Source organism: Nicotiana tomentosiformis, chromosome 7 (genome assembly GCF_000390325.3).
Source record: "Nicotiana tomentosiformis chromosome 7, ASM39032v3, whole genome shotgun sequence".
Taxonomy (NCBI): Eukaryota; Viridiplantae; Streptophyta; class Magnoliopsida; order Solanales; family Solanaceae; genus Nicotiana; species Nicotiana tomentosiformis.
Window position 1 is genome coordinate 75,600,615 of NC_090818.1, and position 24,495 is coordinate 75,625,109.

Here is a 24,495-nt window from a genome sequence, read left to right on the forward strand (position 1 = left end):
TCATACCAACCAGCAATAGAAACACTCATAAAAATAAAAAACAATCAATACACCATTTATTCTTGCAATACTCTTTCCCAGAAATAATAATATACAATTTAAACACACGAGTATATAATAACTCGAATCACACTAGATATATTTATAAAGCAAAGCATTAGTTAAAGTAGCCACTTATGGGCATGAATTGAGTACAAAAGCTTTTAGGCAATTCTATTTTCGAAATCATTTTTAAAATTGTTGAGTCGAGGCTCATTTCATATTCTTTATCACATCATATCACTTCATTGGCACCACTGGCCACAAGTATAACTTTCACTCTTGGCACGTTGGCCACACTTTATATCCCCAATTCACTTATTTCACTTCCAACCATCTTTAAAGATTATCAACAACAAGACATTTCCAATCAAGACATTTAGGTACACATATGACCAATTAAGAGTCTTAAGCATATTGTGTTTTCTCACAAAATTTGGCATCATAACCCTCATTTGAAACACAACTCAAAGATATGGCATTTTAATACCCATATCATTCTTGAACACATTCCGAAAAGATAACATAATGTGATAGGAACATTTAGAACACGTTTTGATTACACAATTCTCATCACTTTGCTTATTCGGGACAATCGAATTTATTAGAAACAACTCGGAATATAGAATAAGGAACTTGAGACAACCATACTTGGAACTTACGGGAACATCATGGAATTCAATTCTAAGAGAGAAAGTTTAGCCAACATACCTTGCTTTGAGCTTTCCTTAAATTACTACAACGTTTCAGAAATTCTAGCAACCCTAATCTATTTTGAGACATAATAGAATTGAACATAAATTAGGAAGATATTCATGGTTTCAGCTCATTTGAGCATTTTATCAAATACTAGGTGTGCAAATTTGTCTACGAGGTTCTTCTACAAGATTTTCTTCATTCCATAACTCAATCTTTACTGATTTAAGTTCAACAATCTCCCCACAAACCTCATTGGTACATATATGTATGCATAATACTCTCACACCCAAGAATCATACTTCTCATGACCTACTTTTAATCAAAATCCCGAAATTTAGGGTTAGGGAGTAGAATCTTACCTATTAGATGAAGATCTTGCGAAATCTTCAAGCCTTCAGCAAGAATTGATGAACAAAATAGCTAGGTTTTCTCTTTCTCTCTCTAAGATAGCTCTCTCATCTCTCTACAAAATTACATTTTACCTTCTAAAATAACCCCCTAAGGCCTTATCTCAAAATTGGATCGGATATGAAAATTTCCAAAAATGACCCTCGAAGTCAATTATGTGGTGCAATTATGCTATAGCATAACCATTTTGTGGGCAGCAGACTTGCAGCATAATCAATTATACGACAGCATAATTGCAGCATAATAATTATGTGACAGCATAATTGCAGAAGCTGTTCATTTTGCATGCATGTGTTATCAAGGGGTGTAGGAAGATTGTTGAGCTAAAAATGGTAGATAATGGGTTGTGAGATGATGGAATCTACTATAGGAGGACCTTAAAACCTTAATGCACACCTAGTGTTTGATAAAATGCTCAAATGAGCTGGAACCATGATCATCCTCCTAATGTTTTGGTTCAATTTGTTATATTTATGAAATAGATCGAAGTTGGTAAGATTTCCAAAACATTTTAGAGTCTAAGAAAGCTCAAGCTAGGTATGAAGGCTAAACTCTTCTTCTAGTATCGGAATTCCTGAACCCTTGTAAAATGCTATCATGTGTAGTCGAACATGAAACGTTATTGATGTGAAATGTTCAATCTAGTAAATTGATTTTCAAATTTCATAACGTGTTCGAACCCTCATATGTTAAAGATTGTTTATTCTGACTTAATTATGTTATACCCTTTGTGGGATGAAGGTATGATATGAAATCAATGTGATTAAGCACTTATTTCTCATATGATGAAACCTTATGAACTTACATTGCTAAGGCCAAATGTGCCAAATGGTTGATTTGAAAGGGAATTCTTTTGTACCAACTATTATAGTTTTGGGACCCTACCTGCATATATTGGGGTGAGGAGGCGGGGGGTCTTTGTGTAGTGTTGTGGTATTGTGAGTACACCTCCTCCCGCATATATTGGGTTGAGGCGGCGGGGCCGCTTTGTGTAGTGTTATGGTATTGTGAATACACCTCCACCCGTAAACATTGGGGTGAGCAGGCGGGCCCGCTTTGTGTAGAGTTCCTGGTATGGTAATTGCACCTCCACCCGCATACATTGGGGTGAGGCGGCAGGAACGCTCTGTGTAAAGAAAGTTGTAAAGGATCCCCGAATTGAAATTTATAAATGTTATTGAAAACTCTTAATAAATTTGTTGTGGCTTTAACGGCTAGTTAAGCCTTTTTATTGTTACCATTAATTCATCATAATTCATGTTGTATTTCCAAGTCCTTTAATAGGTGTTTGGTTTTCATACTAGTTCTATTCGAAATGTACTAACGTCCCTTTTGCCGGGGGCACTGCATGTCTAATGGATGCAGGTAGTTCCATAGTGGAAGGCATTGACCAGTGATAGCGGTACACTCTTCTCTTAGCTGACTTGGTGAGCCCCAGTTCTTTCCGGGGTTGCACATCTTTTGTTCCGTGTGTGTTATGTTTTGAGGTATTGCCGAAGCCTTGTTGCCGGCACCATCATTGTACTCTTTTATATCTATTAGAGGCTCCGTAGACATAGTGTGAGATGTGTATTAGTGTAGGAAAGTTAAACTAATGATGTCGTAATCGAATCTCAGTCTTCCACTGTAAAACTATGGTACTGAAATGTATTGTTTTGGAGACTTATAAATGAAGTATCTAGAGGAGATGGAACTTGTGTTGTTCATGAACCCTCGTGGTATTAATCAATGAAGTTTATATTCTCTTTATTTTGGAGCCATTGTCATGCTCCCTGTAGTCGGGGCGTCACATAAGCGCATATTCAAAATATATAGGACTACACATAAAGATAATAAATGGCCCAAGTTAGCCTCCACACATAATCAACAAATGAACGCGGATAGATTCTTATATTAGGTAGTCGACAATTTCAAAATTAAGATGCATTAGAGTCGTTAAGTCCTATAGACATGTCTTCTATGTGATTCTGATTGCAAGCATCGCACATGCAGCGTTGTTGTTTTAGACTAACGAATTTATAGATTATAGGTATTACAAACCCTATAGGCATGATCTCTAAATTATTTTCGCAACTAGGCAGTAAAACAGTTCGAGAATTCAGAATTACCAGCGTTTGATTTTGTAGACAAGCTTCTTAGGCGAGTAACAATAACTTATAGGTTGGATTTCTAACAGTTAACATTTGAACTTAATTTTATTAGGCTTATCCCTATAGGCATGTCATCTAGGCGGGGCAGTATAATGAAAGCAACAAAAGCAGTCGATTAATTAATTGAAACCCTATAGTGATAATAAAAAAGATAAGCATCAGCGAAGGCATGTATTATTGCATCCTATAGGCATGCTGTCTAGTAATTAAACAAGTAGTTGTTGGCGTTTGATTCCTATAGACATGCTGTATAATAGCGCACAACAGTAGGCATGGAAACATGTATAGCAACTACTCAAACCAACATGCTTTGAACAGTGTACAGGTATTAGACAAGTTAAGTGAGGTGTGTGATTCTTATAGGCATGACTTCTATTAGTGTGTAGAAATAGAGCATGTCAGCTAAAATAGCAAACAAAGCATGTAGACCCTATAGGCATGTTTTCAACCCCTTTATGCAAAAAATAGAATATACTTGTTCCCCCAATTTCACTAACTCCCCAATTATTTGTTTACAAATTATTACAAGCCCAGATAATGAGTACAAATATAAATATTACACAAAGAACTACTGCAAGCCTGATGACAGGCCCAAACAAAAGTAACCCACCACTGACTGGGCCTTCAAAAACCTCACTCTTCACACAACCAGCAGACCCAAATCCTAGGCTTAGCAGAACAATAGAGTATGCCTGAATCTGGCACCCAGGTTCAACAATATATATGGCCCAATACCAAGCCCAAGATGCAAGACTTACTTAACCCAACTGATGCCAGACTTAACCATGTAAGTGATAACTACTCATGGAATTAATTAAACAGCTTTTCGCACTTAATTCTTAAAGTTGTATCTAACAGCAGTTCCAACAAATCACATAGAAAAAATCCCATGAAATATTGGCAAGTTTGCAGTGCAAGTTCATGCTTCTATTCTCATAAACAAAGTTAGAATGACAGGATTGACCATCATAGGCAAGTTAATTATTCCAACAAGAGTTTCAAAAGTAAATTGATCTAGAGCTAGCCTAAAAGAACTTTAGATAAGAGACTTAAACATGAGAATTTGGTAGAGTTATAGAAAAGAACAAGTGGGATACAATTGTAAGGCCCCGAGAAATTTCGCAAGGGAATTTAAGGATTGGTGGTGCCGAGGTCGGCTAATGTGTATAGGCCCCGTGAATTCCTATAGCTAATTCAAGCAATTTCGAGCTTAGGAATATAATTTAATGTAGACCCAAACTACATGAGAAATGTTTGCAGTGGATAAAGTTATTTGGATACTTGGGGATAATTATTTTATTAATCTTGAGTGTTGTAATAATGGGGAATAATTGGATGTTAATTTCAAATCAATAAGACTAAAGAAAATACAGTGAGGTATCTCCCCATAGTGTAGCTATAGCACCATAGGGAAGTAGAAAATTTTAGCAAACCAGTGAGCTAAAGCCTTATAGCACAGGTATAATAACAGTGGAAAATACTGTACTTGATTTTAGCAAACTAGTGAGCTAAAGCCTTATAGCACTGGGATAGCACCAGTGGAAAAATACTGGACCTGGGCCAATTAATACCTGAGCGGAGAGAGAGAAATATAAAAGGATTTCAAGACAAGGGCTTTTCTCTCCATCACCCATCCGGCCAAGGCTTTCAATAGACACTTAAGGTGAGTTTTTATGGTGATTTCACTTCTCAATCACTAGTGGATTCCATAGGATTTCTTCAAAATCTCAAGAACACCCCAAAAGTTGACTTTCAAGATTTGGTCTGCAAGAGATAATCTTTCACACTTAAACCTACATGCATGGATTGTTTGTGAATATATGAGCAAGAAATAAGTGATAGCAATTATGGGATAGTGATTGGAAGCCATAAGTTCTTAACCTAGATTATTGGGTGTTGTAGAGATTTTATAATGAGTTAATTAGTAAAATTTGGTGGATGTGAGTTCATTGATGATTATAGTGGTGCTAAGAAGGTCGTTAGTGCACAATGGATGTTGTAGTATCTCTTGTTGGTGGTAAGGATGGATTGTTGGATGAAGAAACACCATTACTAGAGGTAGTTGAATGCTATGCACTCTAGATGTTTGATAAAATGCCAAAATGACCAAACACCTGGAAATATATACTAATATTGGTCCAATTGAATTATGTTGATGTAGATTGAAGTTGTAAGAGTAGTAGGAGGTTTTAGTATCACTAAAGAGCTCCATCAAGGTATGTTAGCTAAACTTCTCTCTTAGAATTGAATCCCACGATGTTCTTGTAAGTCCCGAGTTGTTCATTATAAATTAAATATTCCGAATAAGCTTTGTGCCAAAAGATATATGTTCAATATGTGTTCCAAATGATCTTATCATGTTATGTTATCCTTTTGGAATGTTTTCAAAGTATGAATTGCGTATTAAAATGTTATGACTTCGAGTCGTGTTTCAAATGAAAGCAATTATGCCAAATTGTGTAAGAAATCTCGAGGTGCTTAAGACTCTTAATTACTCATGCGTGTAATGAAAACTGTGATTAAAGATGCTTGAAAGTGAAAGGAGTGAGTTGGGGATATAAAGTGTGGCTACCGTGCCAATAATGAAAGTTATATTTGTGGCCAATGGTGCCAATGAAATGAAATATTGCGAGAAAGGTTATGAAATGAGCCTTGATTCAACTGTTCCAAATTGAATTTTAAAATAGATTTGCCTAAAAGATTATGTACTCAAGTCGTTCCCAAATGTGGTTGTTTCAACTAATGCTATGCTTTGTAAGTATTTCCAACGCGTTTTGAGCTCTCATATATTCATGAGTTTAAATTGTGTATTGCCCTTTGGGGGAAAAGTATTTTAAGAATAAATGATGTGTTACTCATTTATGATTTTTGCTTGTGCTTCAATTGCCAATCACTTTACTCCATTTGTTGGAAAGAAATCTATTATGTTTGAAGTCTTCATTATTAATGAACCCAAAGTTGTGATTTCCGAAATAATCAATATGTTGATATGTATGAAGATGATCCATGAAAGGAAAGATATGAAAGTGTGGAATATGAAATACGGCCATTGTTCCATTAAAGAAGAATCATATGTATGGCCAAGAGATCCAATGAAATAATGATGTTATAAGTGGTTGAAAGTATGAATAAAGTGATATATGGTGTGAAAGTTTATGAGGTAAACGTATTTGTAATTTTGTTTCCAATATGTTATAAGCTCCAATGTTCTCATGAGTAAAGGCTATGATGTTCTTAAATGTTTTAAATGCTCTTAATGTTCTATGATAACCCATGGCAAGTACAAGTAAGTGATAGTATGAACATGAAATGCGACCGTTTGCCAAAATCAGAATAATGAGGCGTTGTATGTCCCAATGGTTTCAATTATAGTATGTATGCTTTAAAAATAATAATGCAAATGACTTCGATGTTAAGTCCCCAAGAATCATGAACTTAGCTAATGACCTCATGATGTCAAGTGAGTGAATAACGAGATGAAAAGGAGATGCCCTATGCTAAATGATGATGAACCTTAAGAAAAGATATTGGGCTCATGTGCCATTGAAATAGACTTATTGATTCACCATGCATGTGCTAATGTAATGAGTTGTGTTTCTCCATGATGAGCATGAGCATGAAGTATTCCAATGATACGAGAAATTACGACCTTAAATGTAATGTTAATCATGTCTCTTTGAGTTTATATATGGTTATGTGCATAACTGATGTGTTATGAACCCTATGGATGGGCTATGAAACGCATAGGTGTATTGTATATGTGACCCTATGGACGGTCTATGAAATGCATAGGTGTATTGTGTATGGAACCCTATGGACGGTCAATGAAATGCATAGGTGTATTGTGTATGGAATCCTATGGACGGTTTACGAAACACATAGGTATATTGTGTATGGAACCCTATGGACGGTCTATGAAACGCATAGATGTATTTGTGTATGGAATCCTATGAACGGTCTATGAAAAGCATATGTGTATAATATAATATGAATGAATCCTATGGACGGTCTATGAAACGCAAGGTGTATTGTGTATGGAATCCTATGGACTGTCTATGAAATGCATAGGTATATTGTATATGGAATCCTATGGACTGTCTATGAGACACATAGGTGAATAATATGATATGTGAATACTATGGATGGTCTATGAGATGCATAGGTGTATAATATGATATGTAAACACTATGGACGGTCAATGAGACACATATGTGTATAATATGATATGTGAACACTATGGACGGTCTATGAGACGCATAGGTGTATAATATGATATGTGAACACGAAGGACGGTCTATGAAATGTATATGTGTAAAATAAGACAGGGATATGGATGGTCTAGTGAGACGCGTTGTTAACGCAGACAATAGGTTCCACTTTCATTGGCCTTGTTTGTACATGTTGTTTCAATTATATTATATTATGTATTCCACGTATAGTTCATATGGCTCAGTTGATCCTAAAAGAAGTTTAGTATGATGCAAGTATAATAAGACTTGAAACAAGATTCTATGGGATGTTCGTAGTTTCTTGATATACTTTATTTGCCTCTTATTTGAGTTACCGTATTTTCATATGTTGTTTTGTCTGCCTTACATACGAGTACTATTCCACATGTACTCACGTCCCTTTTGTCGGGGGCACTGCATCTTTTAATGTATGCAGGTATACTTCTACATGATGATATGGATCTTTGATAGGGATCTTCTTCACTACTCAGCTTATGGTGAGCCCGCTACAGTTCTAGTGGGTGTTTGGGTCTAGTTCGTTTTGTGTATTTAGGTATCTATTGTCATAGAAGCTCCATGTACACTGTGGGTTATGTAATTAAAGTTTAGAGTTTTGTCATGTATTTATGTTCATAGTATTTATAGCTATTTATAAAGCTGTGTACTCATCATGAGTAAGGGGTTTAGGCCATTGAGCCAAATGTATTCAATTTAAAAGTCAAGATCTAATTATGTTATGGTAAATCATGCATGAGTAATGATGAGAGGTCAATGTAATGTAGGCTTTCTCGACCGGGTTTACTCGGTTAAGCGTCGGTCGCGCTCCCTGATTCAGGGTGTGACAACAATAGAATGTCTAACATGAGAGCCTAGCGAAAGTAACATAGCCGAACAGGTTCATGAGCAAATACTTAGTTGAACATGAGACAATTTTAACATGTTGAGTATCGGTCAATACCAAAAGAACTTATGGTAAACAAAACAACATGTCGACTTTCAGATCAATATGATAGGCAGGCATCAAACCTTGTGCTAGTTGGCCACATACAAGAGAAAGGGCTAGATATGAGATTTATCCTAAGGTCTCCAGTAATACTGAAGAGAACATGATTGCACAAGTCAAAAAGCATACACTAGAACTACAAATAGCATGGAAACATGTCCTAGCTAACAATACAACCCCATAAATGTAGCAGGTTGGGCATGAATGACTCAACAAGGTCTAGAACACATGAGTTGGTTATCATAATAATCTAGAACGAAGTAGAGAGACAAACTCAGGGGAAGCATTAGGTATCAACATAGACACGGTAGGCTAAACAGGTTTAAGAGAACCAGAAGTCGTTTATGCTAAACACATGTGATAGGCATACACCATAATTAGAACCTAGGAAAGTTCAAAAGCCAAGAGTATAGAGTGACAAGAATACTTTAGAGCAAAAAAGTCAACAAACAAGATGGAATAGAAGGAAATTGATTCATAGAAGTTTCAGTGACACAAAGCATAAATATGAACGAAAGAGAATGAAATTTCTAAGGGAAAGAGACTTACCAGTTGCAAATTAACAAACAAGCAAAATAAGAAGAACAATATCAGCAGTACTCTAATCGTCAATAGCAAAAAGAGCAGCAGAATCCCAAAATCCTAGTACGTCAGAGTTCCCAAGGGTTTCAAGTGAACCCTGGGTAGTGCTCGCACTGAGAAGAGAGTAACAATCGAATTCTGGTGGCCTTGGCTTTCAGCCGGCCAAGGTCTCAAGTTTAGAATAGTATAATGAGTGAGTGAGAGAGAGTAATAACAGTAGTTCAGTAATAATCGTTAAGCCTTAGAAGGGGAACGTGGAAGGGGTTTTATATAGTAGAAAGCTTGGACGAACAAACAAGGAAATATAATCAATCAACACAAAAAAAGGAAAGAATATATGCCATGTATGCTGAAAATAACAGAGGAAGTAAGAACTCCGAACCTTAGTTGGAATCAGATTTAGGGCAAATCATTCACAAGCCCCAATCACGACAGAATCACCAGAGACATACCATATACAAGAGAGATTTTCTCTTCTTAAGTGTGTAGAACCACAATCACACCCAGAACCATAGAATTTAAGCCAAATATGTGAGAATCAAACTTGACATAAGTATAATGGCAACAAAAGTTACCATAAATAAGTGATTATAGCAGAAAAGGTAAGTAGAATCCGCGTATGAACGCGTACAAGGAAGGGATAAGAGAGAATCTCCATGGTCGACTATGGTTTGGTGTGAGAGTGGAGAGATGAGAGAATACAGAGGCGGCTGGGCAGGGGAAATGTATCTCTATGGTTTGGGCGAGGGTTATAAAGAGAGGGGAAGGGCTGTTGTGTGCCGTTGATCATTCAAGATCAACGGCCAGGATCGGAAGAGAAGCGAGGAGGGTTATGAGACGAGTCGCGACCGGGTTAAATGAAAAGGTTGTATGATTTGGGTTGCTGAAGGGTTAAATTGAATGGGCTAAGTGCTTTGGGCCTATCTTTGGTCTGAAATTAACCCTATATTGGGCTATAAATTAAAGACATGAAATTTGTTAAAATAATTTATAAGAAGTAATTAATAAATAATAAAAATATTACTTATGCAGTAAAATGATTGAAAATAATATCTTAACATTATAAATATATAAAAAAAACTATTTTAGCATAAATAATGTAATAAATATAACTATATATAGAATGTAGGCTATTATTGCAAAAATTGTGTAAATGCTTGAAAATACAAATGTAATTATATAAAATGAAGTAAAATGTTATAAAACATACATGTGGGTGTAAATAATAAATTTGGGTGATTAAATCATCCCAAAATAATTTGAGGGGATAACTAATAAATATTTGAACAATTTAAATGCAAGAAAATCAGTTTTAAAGCTTTAAAAATTATAGAAAATTATAGAAAACACTAATATGATTCTAGTAAATTGGGTAATAATGTAAAATAATATTTTGAAAGTATATGGAATACTTTATTAAATACGAGGAAAATATTGGGTATCAACAAGCCTAATAGATGACTCGGTCGTACGTGGCCTCATGAGTTCTCGACAGTACCTGACCTCCGCAGAACTCGGCGTAACCGGTCTCTAGAGGACTCGGTAATCTCATATCACACCTCATCATACTCGGCAACACAAGGGCTCGGTAACATTTTATATCATGTCTTATCATACCCAACTGATCAGTTATTGCACAATAGGTGCCGTACCCGTCCGACTATAGCGTGGATCGGTAAAGTAAAATAGATACATATATATGTAAGTACAAATGCAGATTTGATTTCAGTGAGATATCAATATTAAACTAAGAAGGAATCTTATCTCTTTTCTGAACTCAGGGCAATATCTAGAAAACACCTTAAATTTAAAGGAATGCCACCAGTAAGAACTATGTACAAGAACAGAAACAACATTGTGGGGATGATCTTAGGACAACCCATTTTTACAACACAGAAATCCTTGAAGGAGAGAGAGAGAGAGACGCTCATACCAATTCATGCCAAGAAAGAGAGTTGTCCTACATACCTTGTTGAAGATTTAGCTACACTTATATGATGGTTAAATCTGCCTCCACTGAATTTCCGAAATCAATACAACGAGATAATATATTAGAAATTATTCCAAGCTCCTTCACGATAGATGCTACTAGATGCACCTCCGTCCTTGGCTTAGACAATTTTGGGGGGTTCTAAAGGAGGCTTGAGAGCATTGTGGATAAACTAAAATGGGTGATATCTTCTAGAATGAGCGAGGAAGAACTATACTGCTTTCTTATACTATACTAGGTCCTAGGAAATTTCACCGCTCCACATAAAAAATGGGTCGCCCCGGATCGGCTATCGTGCTCGGTGGGACAAATGGTAAAATCCCAATAACGTGCCGCCATCTGGTTGGTCGTACTTGAGCCTCATAAATCTTCCAACTTTGTGTGTGGGGTGTAACATATATCTTGAGCTGCTTTGGTTTTTTACTCCGGAGGCAAGGAAACAAGTGTATGTTAATGGTAAACCATTCCTTCATTTATACATGATCATGTAACTAAATGCGTTTGATAACGAGACATAAAGAGAAGTTTGTACTCCTGAATTTATAGTAATAGAATTCTCCGTTATTGAGACTTTACATTCAGTTAAGTATTGTCTTCTTTTAGTCAAGAGAGCTGAGGGTCCATATATATATATATATATATATATATATATATATATATATATATATATATATATATATATATATACGGTATTACAGTATTTTGACCACCACCAATCTATAATCGTTGGGAGGTGTCCCTATTGGGTAACCTCTGATCAGATTGTAAGTTATATACCGAGCCTATTATGGCCGAGTACCTATGAGCGTGCCCAGAATGAATGAGTAGTGATTTAGATACCGAGCATAGGTAGTCAATATTATCAGTATTTACAACTCAGGTAGAGAAATATAAGCATTATGAGTTACTTTCCACAGTAACAGAGGTATGTACAATTGGCCACACCCATATCAGTTATACCCTATGGGAGCTAACAAATATAGTTTAAAAGAAGGATGGATATCAGGATCCAACTGGGTTAGAGTAACCCAAAATGGTGGATGGATTGTTAGCATTAGCTGACATATTCAAAGGATATTACAAACGTGATAATAGTTCTCCTTGAGAGACACAGGTGGAGCACTCTAGAATAGTACAGTCAGTATGAATACTAGAATGTTTAGAAAATTCAGAAGATACGCACTGAAATCCTAGAAAGGATAAATATTTACCTTAGTGTGACTCTCGTCCCAAGTAAAGAGAATGGTAGGCAACATGAAGAGCTAGTGAGCTGGAGCAAAGGGAGATAAAAGTGCAAGAATATTTTGTTGAATTATTCGGAATAAGGTAATAGACAGAATCATTAGCAAGAGAATAAGAAAAGAGTAAACAAAGAATTATGAGTAAGATGTTATAAATGGGTGATAACGGTAAATAAAAATATTACTGGATGAAATATGAGACAGGCCTTGAGACTGTAAAAGAATATAAGCCATAAAGCGATATCCTCATTTCAAAAACTGAGTTGGTGACTCCAACGTGATTACCAGAAGGCTAAGTTAGACCCCCCCCCGGAGTAATGGAAATTAATGTGTGCTAGTAAACAAGATAAACCGAACATGAATTAGGGACCGGAGGATTTGATAATAGTCAACATTGTGAGAATTTTAGAGACCGCATTCTGGCATTAATAGAATGAATAACAGAAGAATATCATGAAATGGTCATTCAAGAAGACGCTTCCCTTTAGCAAGCGCTATGAGCAGAGTTAAACTTAAGGGACTAAGTGTGCCAGTTGCACTAGGTGTCACCCTCATGTCTAAGAAATTTAGTTATCCCTGGTACAGAAGGGTTACCGTGAGATGAGTAGGGGTCATTGAAGATGTGAAAAGACGTTGAGGATGAAGAGGTCGAACATCTACAGGTAAAACTTCAAAGTATTAAATGTTAGTACTCCACCAAAAGGGGGAAGATGGTGTGATATGGTATTATGTCGGAGTTAAGTGGTTCAAGTAAATATAGAATGGAGATGGAAGAATGCAGTAAAAAGGCAAAAGGAATGAAATTGTATTTATTTAAATCACACATATATGTTACGACTCCAGAACGTTATGGAAGCACGACGTTAGGAATAGGCAGTAAGGGTTCTCGACCAGGATGTTAATTGATAAATAAGTGTGAATGGACACTTCATACATAAAGAGTCAGTGCAAGAGGTAAGTTAAGACAAAAGACATAACCCAAGCGAGGTTACGTAGAATATAGATATGAAAATGGACAAATGAGTAGTTAGTAGTTGATTCGGGAAGAGCCTAGTTATGGCTAGAGAAGAGGTCACAGATAAAGCAGCAGATCATGAAAGATAAACGTAGTAAAATCCAACATAAGGAATTCAGTCTTGCCAATACCAAATCGTAATCCTTGAGAAATATCCAAATAAGAGTTGGGGTAGTTAAAGGTACCGTATATGTGTTACGGGAATAAAAAAGAGTGCCACTGGGGAGACAATAAAAATTTGAGTTCAGAAGTAACCCTACGAGTACAAGAGCACAGAGGTATGTAACTAAGGATATTTATAGGCGAGTAAGAGTCGGAGGGTCTACCCTAAGTACTACAACGAAAGACTAGCTGAGGAAATAAGGAAGAAGGCTTCAGCCTAAGCATAGCAACCTGGATTCGATATTGTAGGAGGAATGATATTTTAACAAAAGTTTCATTAGAACATCTTTTGCCCTCCATAAGAAAGTGGAACGTATTGTGACTAATGAACGAGAAGTAAAATCAAAAGTAATATTCGAGATCATATTAGTTGCACAAAATTACATCATGCATGGGTACTAAGATAAGCCAAGTATTCATGCAACAAGTGGCAGAACGACAAGGAAAAGTAATTACTTACGTTTAAAGACAATTGAGAGGGCACAAAAGGAATTATTCAATCTATAACAAGAGTTAGTTACATTATGAATGCAGTTTAGATTTCACAGTATTATCTATGCAGCATATATGTTGACATTATTACAGTTATAGGAGGCTTCCGTATATCATTAAGATAAAGAATTGAGTCCACGTCACAAACAAAGGATTGAGTTGCTAAAGGATTAAAAACATGGATATTCCATAGCGTCCATGAAAAGTTAATGTAATAACTAATACCCTGAGCCGCAGATTAGAAGATAGCTTAATCCTACTTAAAGGCTGAGAAAGAAGAGGAAACTCGAGAGTTATATCAGCTAAGTATATCAAGAGTCTTCTTTTTAGACCTAGATGATTATAGAAATCGTGACTTAGAACATTGCAGAATGACTCTTAATAACAGAACTACAAGAGAGATAGTACATCGGCCATATTCCATAATAGCTCTAAAATAAAGCAGTTAGAAAAGTACCAAACTTAGAGATAACAAAAGATGAATTGGAGATGAAATGCTAAATATGTGCCCCCATTGTTGCAGGACTCCGAAACATTTTCAGGGCGAGGGAGCATCATTTTTACCATTCGAGTAAAGAACACAAATGACATCAATGTCGTAATCTAGAATACTGCAGATATAAAAATATATGATCTGAGACTAGCGACATCATGTGGTAGGAACTTAAAAGATTTTTGTGGACTATAAAGTATAACATGGATGAACAACTCTCCAGATCGACCGTTCAGTTCAAAAGTGTCCGTTAGGACACGTTATGATAAAATTAGAAATGTGTTAGCTTTACCAAAAGTACCACAATTTAGAAGATCATGAATGTGAGTGAGTTAGATGACAAGTCAAATATAAATTTATATGAGACCCATATAATTTAGGAGATTGGAATATAAGGTTGAGAAGTTGAAGCCTATTCTAAATCACTCAGACCTCAAGCGGAGCAGAAATATATGTATATCTTTATACAAGGTGCGACAGAAGGGTTGAATAGAAATGTTACAAGTACCAAGCTAATAACTATGCTTAAGAAAATTAAAGCGGGAACAATGAGAGCCAAGGTAAGGATTGTATTTGGTTCTAGGAGCATCAGAATAAAAAGTATACGATGGCCAAGGTCGTATAATAAAAATTCCTAAAGTATGAACGTATGAAAAGTCATATACGACTGAGTATTCCTATGAAAGGCATCATGAGATCCGGTAAGAAGAAAATCTTTGTCCAAGATATATGGGGATTCACAGGGTCATTCGACGGATAGGCAAAGTCACTTATGAGCTTGAATTGCCTCCAGAGTTAGAGGCAGTTCATTATCCATGCTACGTAAGTGAATTGTTGACCATTCTCGGGTTTTTCCCAGTAGATATCATTCAGATTATAGAGGATCTATCCTACAAGGAGATTCTAGTGGCTATCTTAGATCGACAGATCTTTAGGTTGAGGACCAAAAAGGTAGCCTCTCCGAAGGTATTATGAAAAAATAAGACCGTCGAAGAAATGACGTGGAAGGCTGCAGAGGAGAAGAAATCTGAGTACCCCCCACCTATTTCAAACTAAAGATATAGCTCGATATGGGATATTACAGCACAAACCGGTTCAAACCAGTAGGTCGTGGGGTGAGCTCTTTTTTTTTACTTCATTATTTATGATTCACGGCAGTGTAAGGCCAAGTTTTACTATTTATAGACAGTGGCCCTGGGTGGCATGTATAGTATGTTTTCTGGTTGTGTGCAGGTTGGTTTTAGTCCCATGTGCAGAGGAGACTCTGGAAAAATTTACACGTCTCTAAGAGGTAACATTTGAGGATGAATGTTCCTAAGGGAAAGAAGATGTTACACTACGGACATTCATGTTGGAATGCGTCTTAAGTGAATCAATATAAACCGGAGAGTTTAAGGACCTTTATGAAGATAATGATGATTTAAATCTAGCAGTTCTTAATATGCCTTGTAGGTGTGAAACGAGTTTTGAAGTCACAAGAGTTGTAAAACAAAAGTTGACAAAAGTTATCGCAAGATACGTTCATAATCTAACTGAAATTTGGGTCTAATGTCACTGAGCGTTTCTTCCGATATACTTGGATTTACGGGATACTCCACCCATAAAATCAAAGATCCATGAGTTTAATTTCCAACACATTAAACCGTTCATCGGTATGACATTATAGTAGGGAGATATTCGCATTTTTGCGAGACTGTGGAGGCAGCCCCTATGGGACCTACCTAGGCGGTGGAAGCTTATCCTTTTGTTATAAAAATGGGGGAAGCCCTTCTTTCTCTCATTTATCGACCAGAGCACCCCCCCCCCATATCTCTCCAAAGGCTGTCTAAGAGCTCGCAAAGGTTTAAGGGTGATTTCTAAGGTAAACAACCTAAATCTAACATCAAGAACCCCGTAAAGGTAGCGGAAAGCGCTTCTATCATGTTGTTGTCGTAATAAGGGTTTTAAATTACTTTTTGAGGCGGATCATTGGTCATTGTTTGAACATAACTCACCCCCACACTATCTAAAGGTTCCCAAAAAGTTTAATAAGGGTTTGAAGGCGAATCCAAGTGATTACATATAATTTTGGCCATTGAAATTTAGTTATAGTGAAGAACAACACCTCTTTGAGGTTGCGTTGTCATTGAGGATTGTTGTGAGCTTTGTTTGGTTGAAATTTCAAGTGGTTGCTATTGGGTTAGGTATATATATTACTATACTACCTGTGCTTGAAGTGTTTTATATGTTGGTTGCATTATTTGAGCAAGATACTACAAGAGGATACTTGCAATAGTTTGAGATGTTATTGTTCTCAATGGACTGTTTTGGAAAGGTTGTTCGCATGGACTGTATATGGTTGGAAACCTTGGAAAATGACTTGTTTATGATGTTTTTATCATGAATATATTGTCTGCATGTCGAACTTTCTGTTGGTACTGTGAATAAGAAGAGAAAGGACAACATAACAATGGAAAGTTATACTTGATGTTGTTGTTGGATTGTTGGGCTATTTGAGGGTGAATTAGGAGATGAATAGGAGGTTAGAAGTCCTAAAATTGTACTTAATATCATGCTGGACTTTTTGTTAAGTCAATGAATGAATGACTTTGGAGTTAAAGGGTTCAAAAGGGATTCAATCCGAGCTTGTCGCTCGTCGTGTTAATTAGTAGTTTCGTTAGTGATGTATTGTGCACTTGTCATTGTGCTGATTGAAGCATGCATTATTCTATTTGGGTTTTACTTTGGAGTAAGTGAAACAAAGGTATGTTAAATCTAAACCTTTCCTTCATTTTGGCATGATCTCGCACCTAAATGGGTTTGATAACGAGACGTAAAGAGAAGTTCGTATTCCTGAATTTATGTACATTATCCTAGTCTCATAATTTATAGCATTCTCCCTTATCAAAACTTATATTTAATTAAGTATTATTTTCTTTTGGTCAAGAGAGTAGAGGGTCTATATATATATATATATATATATATATATATATATATATATATATATATATATAGTATTTTTATCACCACCGGGCTATAATCGGTGGACAGGTCCTTATTGGTCAACCTCTGATTAGATAGTGAGTTATATACCGAGCCTATTCTGTTTGAGCGCCTATGAGAGAGCCCAGAATTGATGAGTAGTTATTTATATATCGAACCTAGTATGGGCGAGCGCCTATGAGCGAGCCTACTACGGCCGAGCAGTTACCCGTACCGAGCCTTATAGGGTCGGGTAGCTATTTTACTTACTATATTAAGAGAGTTGAGTATGTATCAACAGGTAAGCATATCTTCAGATCATGTTTGACTCCTAGTTACTCTTAATTATTATATTATCAGTTCAATTTCAGCTTTTAGTTGTTTTATTTCCTTACATACTCGGTACATTATTTCGTATTGACATCCATTTTACCGAGGACGCTGCATTTCATACCTGCAGGTCCTGATAGACACCCGGATAGGCCTTCCCAATAGACGAAGCTAGACATCAACTTGATTGGTAAGCTCTACTCCCCCGGAGTTACCAGGTCTATGCTTTGGTGTCCATTTTGTATGTACAGGTTTGATGGTTAGGTCGAGACTCTGTCCCGACCATGATACAGTTCTGTTATCTCTAGAGACTTGTAGACGAGTCTTTTACATTTTGTATGTCAGTATTGTGGCCTTGCCAACCTTTTATTCATGTTCAGTTTGGTATTGCTGGTTGTAGATGTTTATGGCAGCCTCGTCATCCTGCACAGTTATGTATATGAACCTTTGGGTATGTTTACCTATCATATGAGAGAGCCATTATTTTCAGATGATTCAGAATATGCCCTCGTCATCCTTGGTTGGTATTATGTATTTGGAACCTCCAAGGTAACATGACTAGCTTACTTTATGTACTTTCAAAGATGATGTCATTTTCGAGGTTACATCAATTGACTTACGACATACTTTTACGTACAAAAACATGGGATGTAACATGTTTGAGACTTGATACGGCTATTCCTGATATATTGAGCTGTTTGCCTTAACTGTAGGCATATTCTCAGTCATAATATTATACCCGTGTATTATATATCTAACTCCATGCATTTCTTATATGTTACCTCACATGTTGATGATGCCCTTATATGTGTGACACGGTTTGAGCCGAGTATTGTGAGATGTGAATATTTAAGACTTGAGTGGTTGATGACTGAGTTTGGGCCATAGAGCCGATTTGGTATTAATTATGAGGTGATGCGTACGCTAGGACCCATATGGGCTCAATGGTATTGATTGTGAGGTGACGCGTACACCAGGACCCATATTGGGCTAAGTGATATTGATTGTTGATTAAGATCCGATCAGAACCTGGGCAAAAACTCGCCGATCCGGAATCAGGTAATAACTATGGGCGCATGCACACTGGCATATATGTGATTGGTGAAGGACTTGGGTTAGGCACCCGTGAAGTGCTGAGTGTTGTTGTGTGTGTTGAATGAAGGGAAATTGTGCCAGGCACTATATATGTGCTGAGATTTGATATAATTGATTAGACTGTGATGATATTTGTTGATGTCCAATTTTGATCCTCCCTTTTAAAATTGATTTATTTATACTTAAATATTTGCAATGAATGTTTTGAAAATATTTTCTATCAATAATTACCTATTTTTATAAAATATTTAGCTTTGAAATTAATAACCTAGAATTAGTATTATGTATACTTATTATTTTAATACTATTAAAGTAATTTTTCAAAATACATCATAGAGGTTTTATAATTATTTCACAAATTACTTCTCAAATTTTGATTAATTAGATTACTATGTTGATAATTCAAAACTAGCGTTGTAATTTAGGAAACAAAGTATTCTATAGATAAATAATTACAATAGTTAGTAGTGTATTTGATAATCATAATTTTACTAAATTTTCTTGGAAATTAATTAAGTTTAATTACATTAATTTTAAAGGGATTAAAAACTAAAAGGCTACAATTGTAATTTTTTAATTAAATACGAAGTGGCTATACCTTAAATCAATTCTAGCCCAATACACAAGCCAAAAACAAATCTTACCCAGATCCAATTCCTTTCTCTCCACCATGGCAATCCCCATCTCCTCTTCTCGTCAAATAAAATTTTGCCACGTTACCCGTCCTATCCACTAACAAAACAAACACATCCGATCCAAACCGTCCATCCGTTTGATAAATGGTCTACATTTTAACTCCTATTTTCCTCTTAAATTTAAACACCCAAAAGATATAATCCTAACCGTTGGATCACAGGGATCCAACGGACACCAAAATCCCCTTTAAAAATTGTTAAATCCCTAAAAATCAAGACTGTTGATCATCAGATCTAACATCCCAGATCGTTTCCTCCCACTTTAACCCAGAGACCGTTTGGTCTCTCCCCCTAAACCTAAAATCATTTCCCCCCAAGCCCTGCCGCCTCTCTTTCCTCTTCCTCTCTCTTTTCTCTCAACCTCACAACCCAAATCAATAAAAAGACCTTGCACAAATTCATGCAAGGTCATGAATTCACCCAAAGATTCATCCTTCCTGTCTCTCACATCCGTCATTCTCGCTGAATCTTTCCTCTTTCATCGATCGAGTTTGAAAACCCCAAATCTGAACCTCAAATTCATGGTTATCCATTTTGTTGCTATACTTCAGATCTTATTTATCTTTCCATTTTCACCATTTAATTTCAAAATCCCTAATCAAGGGGTCACAGACCAAAATGTGAAATTTCAACTCGTCTAATTCCAGCCTTCTTTTTTTCAAATCGAAGAAAGCATGAAGACATCAGCTGGCTTCCTCGTTGATATTCGATATCCAGAGGTCAAATACAATGACCTTTGGGTATTAGGGTTTTGATCGATGGTCTCTCATGCTTCAATAGTCGGTCTCTCATTTCCCCTATGTTCACGTAAAATCGCTACTGATTTCCCTCTATTTTTCTATGACTTTAACTCGATTATGCTTGCATTACCACTCCTCCATCACTCTCCACTATCAATTTGAATCTGGAACCCTAATGCTTCACAACCGCTATAAATAGGGGCTTTTAATGTTCTCACCTAACAGACCTAACACAAAACAAATACAACAAAGACAATACGAAATCACTTAACAAATATCAATTTTAGTCTTGGGTAGTACAAATCCAGCTAGGGTTCTAACTAGCTTCTGATTTCTTTCTGATTCTGAGTCTTACACTGGTTGGGGTCTGAGTTCTTGATTCTATACGGCTAAGAAAGAGTATTTGCTTGGTTTACTACTCAAAAGAAGGTCAATATACCCCCATCCTTTCTATTTTAATTGCTTCATTCGAAAATCATGAACATGCTATTGTTTTCCTTTTAACTGTTTCATCTATAATGTTCGCTATTAGTTTGTAATTGTCTATTTTAGTTCACCATGACTTTGTTGTTGATCCATGGTCAGCTATTATATTTCATTAGTATTGATGAAGTAGCTATGTGACTTTATGATTTATGTTTTGTATCAAATAGCCTATGTGGTTAGGCTGCTTAACATGCTTTAATGATTTCTCATATCTACCTAGACTTCTGACTACCCTCTACTGATCAGGTTATAATCTTCATGCTTATCATGCCATACTCTTTTAAGTTCTGTTATTCTATACTTGGGGTTGCTGTTAGATGACTCTAGCTAGAACATAGATGAAAGTGCATATTGTAACCTGTATCACTTGGATAAGGTATATGAAGCTTAAGTGTTCAAAATGCTCTCCTTCTTTATGTAAGTGCTTGTTAACTGTGCAGTATAATTTGAGTCATCACTATGAAAGCTTTATATCCATGGCCAATTTCTAACTGTAAATAGTCTCACTGGGATGAACTTTCTATGAACATTAGTACTCATTCTACATATATTTTGTTATGATCAACCTTCCTCTTATGAATTACATTGTAGTTGTGTCTATTATAGTTGAATACTAACTATTTATGAAACTTGAATATAACTCCACAATGCCTAGCTAACCTTAGTCTGAACAGATGAGTTAATCTTGTCTATTATGATGTTTTCCATGTTCTTAAACCCTTAATTGTACTCACAATCTGATTTTGTAATGTTTGAGACTCATCTTATCTTGTGAGGTCATAACTTTGGATGAAATCTCAGTATCTGTGGAAGTTTGGCATGAATCTTTGTTTATCCCTCATGACTTCATACTTTTGAACACTATTTTGAAATTGTACTCATTCCTCCCTTTCCTCTGTTAATATGGATTAAATCTGGTATTAGAGAAACCTTTTATTGTTACTGATTGAGTACAATAACTTGTTTATATTATTGTCTGAATCTTTACTGAGGATTTCAAAGGTTCCAAGTAGTGCTATTAAACTTTGTGTATGCTCATGATAATATCTGGTGTTAAATTAATTTTTGATCAATCCATTAGGACAATAACATATGTTGTTGCAGTTCTAAACTATGTGCTCTATCTGTCGGTGAGGTGTATGAATCCAGTTGTTTGGTTCTTTAGCAACAATAGTGTTCTTGTCTCCATATGTGCTTAGGAACTTGACTTTTAAACCTGTTCAATATGTGTTTCATTCACTTAATACTGAAAGTATAGTCATGAAGAACAAACTATTTCTATGTGTTTCCTATGTCATTCTCTCCAAAAAGGGTATGCTTCTGTTGTAGGAAAAGTCACAGTAGTTGGTTTGCATAAAGAGCCTCATTGACATTCAAACCTATAGGGAAAAATGAGTTGTTAGTGGTTAGGGGTATTTGGGAGTAGATTTTAACTCTAGGTTGGGCAACTCTCCCCGGCACAAGCATTTCCCTGGGCCTTGAGAGGCTTAGGAACATTGAATTGTCGGGAGATTCAAAAGGGGCATCGATCTTGAGTGGAATTCTTTTCTTAGCCCTTGATACATTGAAACTATGTCATTATTCTTTACTGAGTTCATGTTGTTTTATCTCACATGTATATGACAATTATATATTTGATTGAATGCTTTATTTTACCTTTTAACTCACATAAAATAGCTTAGGCAAGCCTTAAAGAACCTAGGATTAAAAGAAGTCTTAGTTAGTAATTAATTATATATCCGATAATCATGAATTGTAGTTAATTCATTATGCCCTGCTAACTTTTTCTTAAAGATTTTGAAGCCCAAAGGCTTAACAAAGGCAGAAGTCCCTCTCTCAAAAGGAAAAACAAGAACTGAATCACGAGTTAAACTATTTTTCAAAAAAGGGAATCGACTTCTCTCTATAATAAAAGTGTTGGTGCCCCAAAACAAAGACTTTCATACAGTTTAATTCAAGACTATCACTTAAAACCAAGGTATATCTTATGTTCATTTTCACCTCATTAGAATAATATGAACATCCATATTTTAGAAAACAAAGTACTTTAACTTAGATTCTCTTTTATACATTTTTTCATACAAACATCCTATCTTTCAAAGTTCTTTTCAAGCATATATATACTAACATTAGTTTCCTAAAGATCTTCTTTAAATCCATCCTCTTTAAACTACACTCCTCCCTTATAGATATTATGCCCTAATATATTGTAAGCTGCATTCTTTAAACACTAGTTAAAGCATAGTACAAATAATTAGTCCTAAATCTAGTCTAAGTCCTATGGAGCTACCTCATGTAGATTTTTAAGGGGGGCCTAACACCTTCCCATTAGAAGAAAAAGAACCCTTACCCATAATCTCACCGGTTCGCAGACTAATAAAGAATATGACCCTTAGTAATTAAATAGGTACCCTAGTATACCTTTAAATATTAGGTGGCGACTCTCTTTCATAAACAACAGAGAAACCACAAGTTGAATTTTGTTTTGACTAGTTCAAAATAGGGTGTAACAATATGGCGACTCTGTTGTTCGATAACAATCGAGGTCTGAGAAATCTCGAGGACGGATGGGTGATCCTAGATCAGTTGTTCAATAGGTTCGAACATCGTGCAAGCTATGAGAGGTATTAGGGGGAATTTCAATGTGATCAAGCAATATGGGAGAGTCTCAGGCCCATCACTTTCTCATTGGCACTGCTGAGATTGTTGGTCTTCTCGTAGAGAAGGGGTCGGATCAACAGCAACTTATTACCCGTGGTTCTGGCGACCTTCCATGGTAACCTTCAAGCTACTCTGGTGCAGATTATGCTAACAAAGATTCGAAGTGCTTTGTCTGCATGTGCACGAGGGTATGATTTCTTTAAGGGTTGTAACTTGCTACTTCAGATCTGGGCTAAAGAATATTTCTTCCAGCGAGAGGCCACCATTGACTACTTTGTGGGAGTCAGCAACATGATCCGTAGCCACAACGAGAGGATGAGACATTGGGTCTCCCCACATGGACCAGAAGAGTGGAGATAAATGCTGACTAATATAAGTGGAGAATGGATCAATTGGAAGCTGTCATGATTAAGCAGGAGGGCAATCTTAAGGACTCTTCAGAAATACTTCATTGATATGATAGGACTTGAGGGCATTCAACCATACTCACCCTTGTGGGTTCTCAGACAGTTGAGGATGATTCAGGATGTGCCTCTGTGGACGAGGACAACGTTGTTTGAGGATGCGTATAACGAACATATTCAAATCCCAAGGATACAAAGGCTGCAAGAAGAGTGGAACAATCTAGTCACAATGTTGATGGGTCAAAGCTCGTGGTGCACTCCACAATATTATGTCTGGATCAATGAGGAAGACGAGCTACCCTGACCAAGCAGAGAGGGTATAGCCTAGCTAGAGGACGCACTGGCTACTTTGCCAATTCACCATGAGATTCTTCCACATTACCTTGTGAATACCTCGATGCACCGTCAAGTGGTCCGATGATCCATCGATCACATGCTTCCACCTGCTGAAGACGATGACCGGGTAGTGGAGTGCATCTAGATAGAGTCAGAGACAGAGCCGGAAGGAGATCAATGAGAGGAATTTGAGTTCAACGATAACGAAGAGGAGTTTGAAAAAAATCCGGAATAAGAGCCAGAAGAAGAAAGGGAGATGGGGAATGATTCTGGGGAAGGTCGCT

At 36.4% G+C, this 24,495-nt stretch overlaps 1 protein-coding gene across 1 annotated transcript in view; it reads left to right on the forward strand.

Moving 5' to 3' along the window:
* LOC138895831 (uncharacterized) overlaps positions 1-24,179 on the forward strand; it is a 52,277-nt gene extending 28,098 nt beyond the window's left edge. The window contains exons 6-7 of the mRNA XM_070180568.1: positions 23,532-23,586; positions 23,888-24,179. Of these exons, the coding sequence (XP_070036669.1) occupies positions 23,532-23,586; positions 23,888-24,179 (347 nt within the window). The remainder of the gene's footprint in view (positions 1-23,531; positions 23,587-23,887) is intronic.
* The last annotated feature ends 316 nt before the right edge of the window (positions 24,180-24,495 follow it).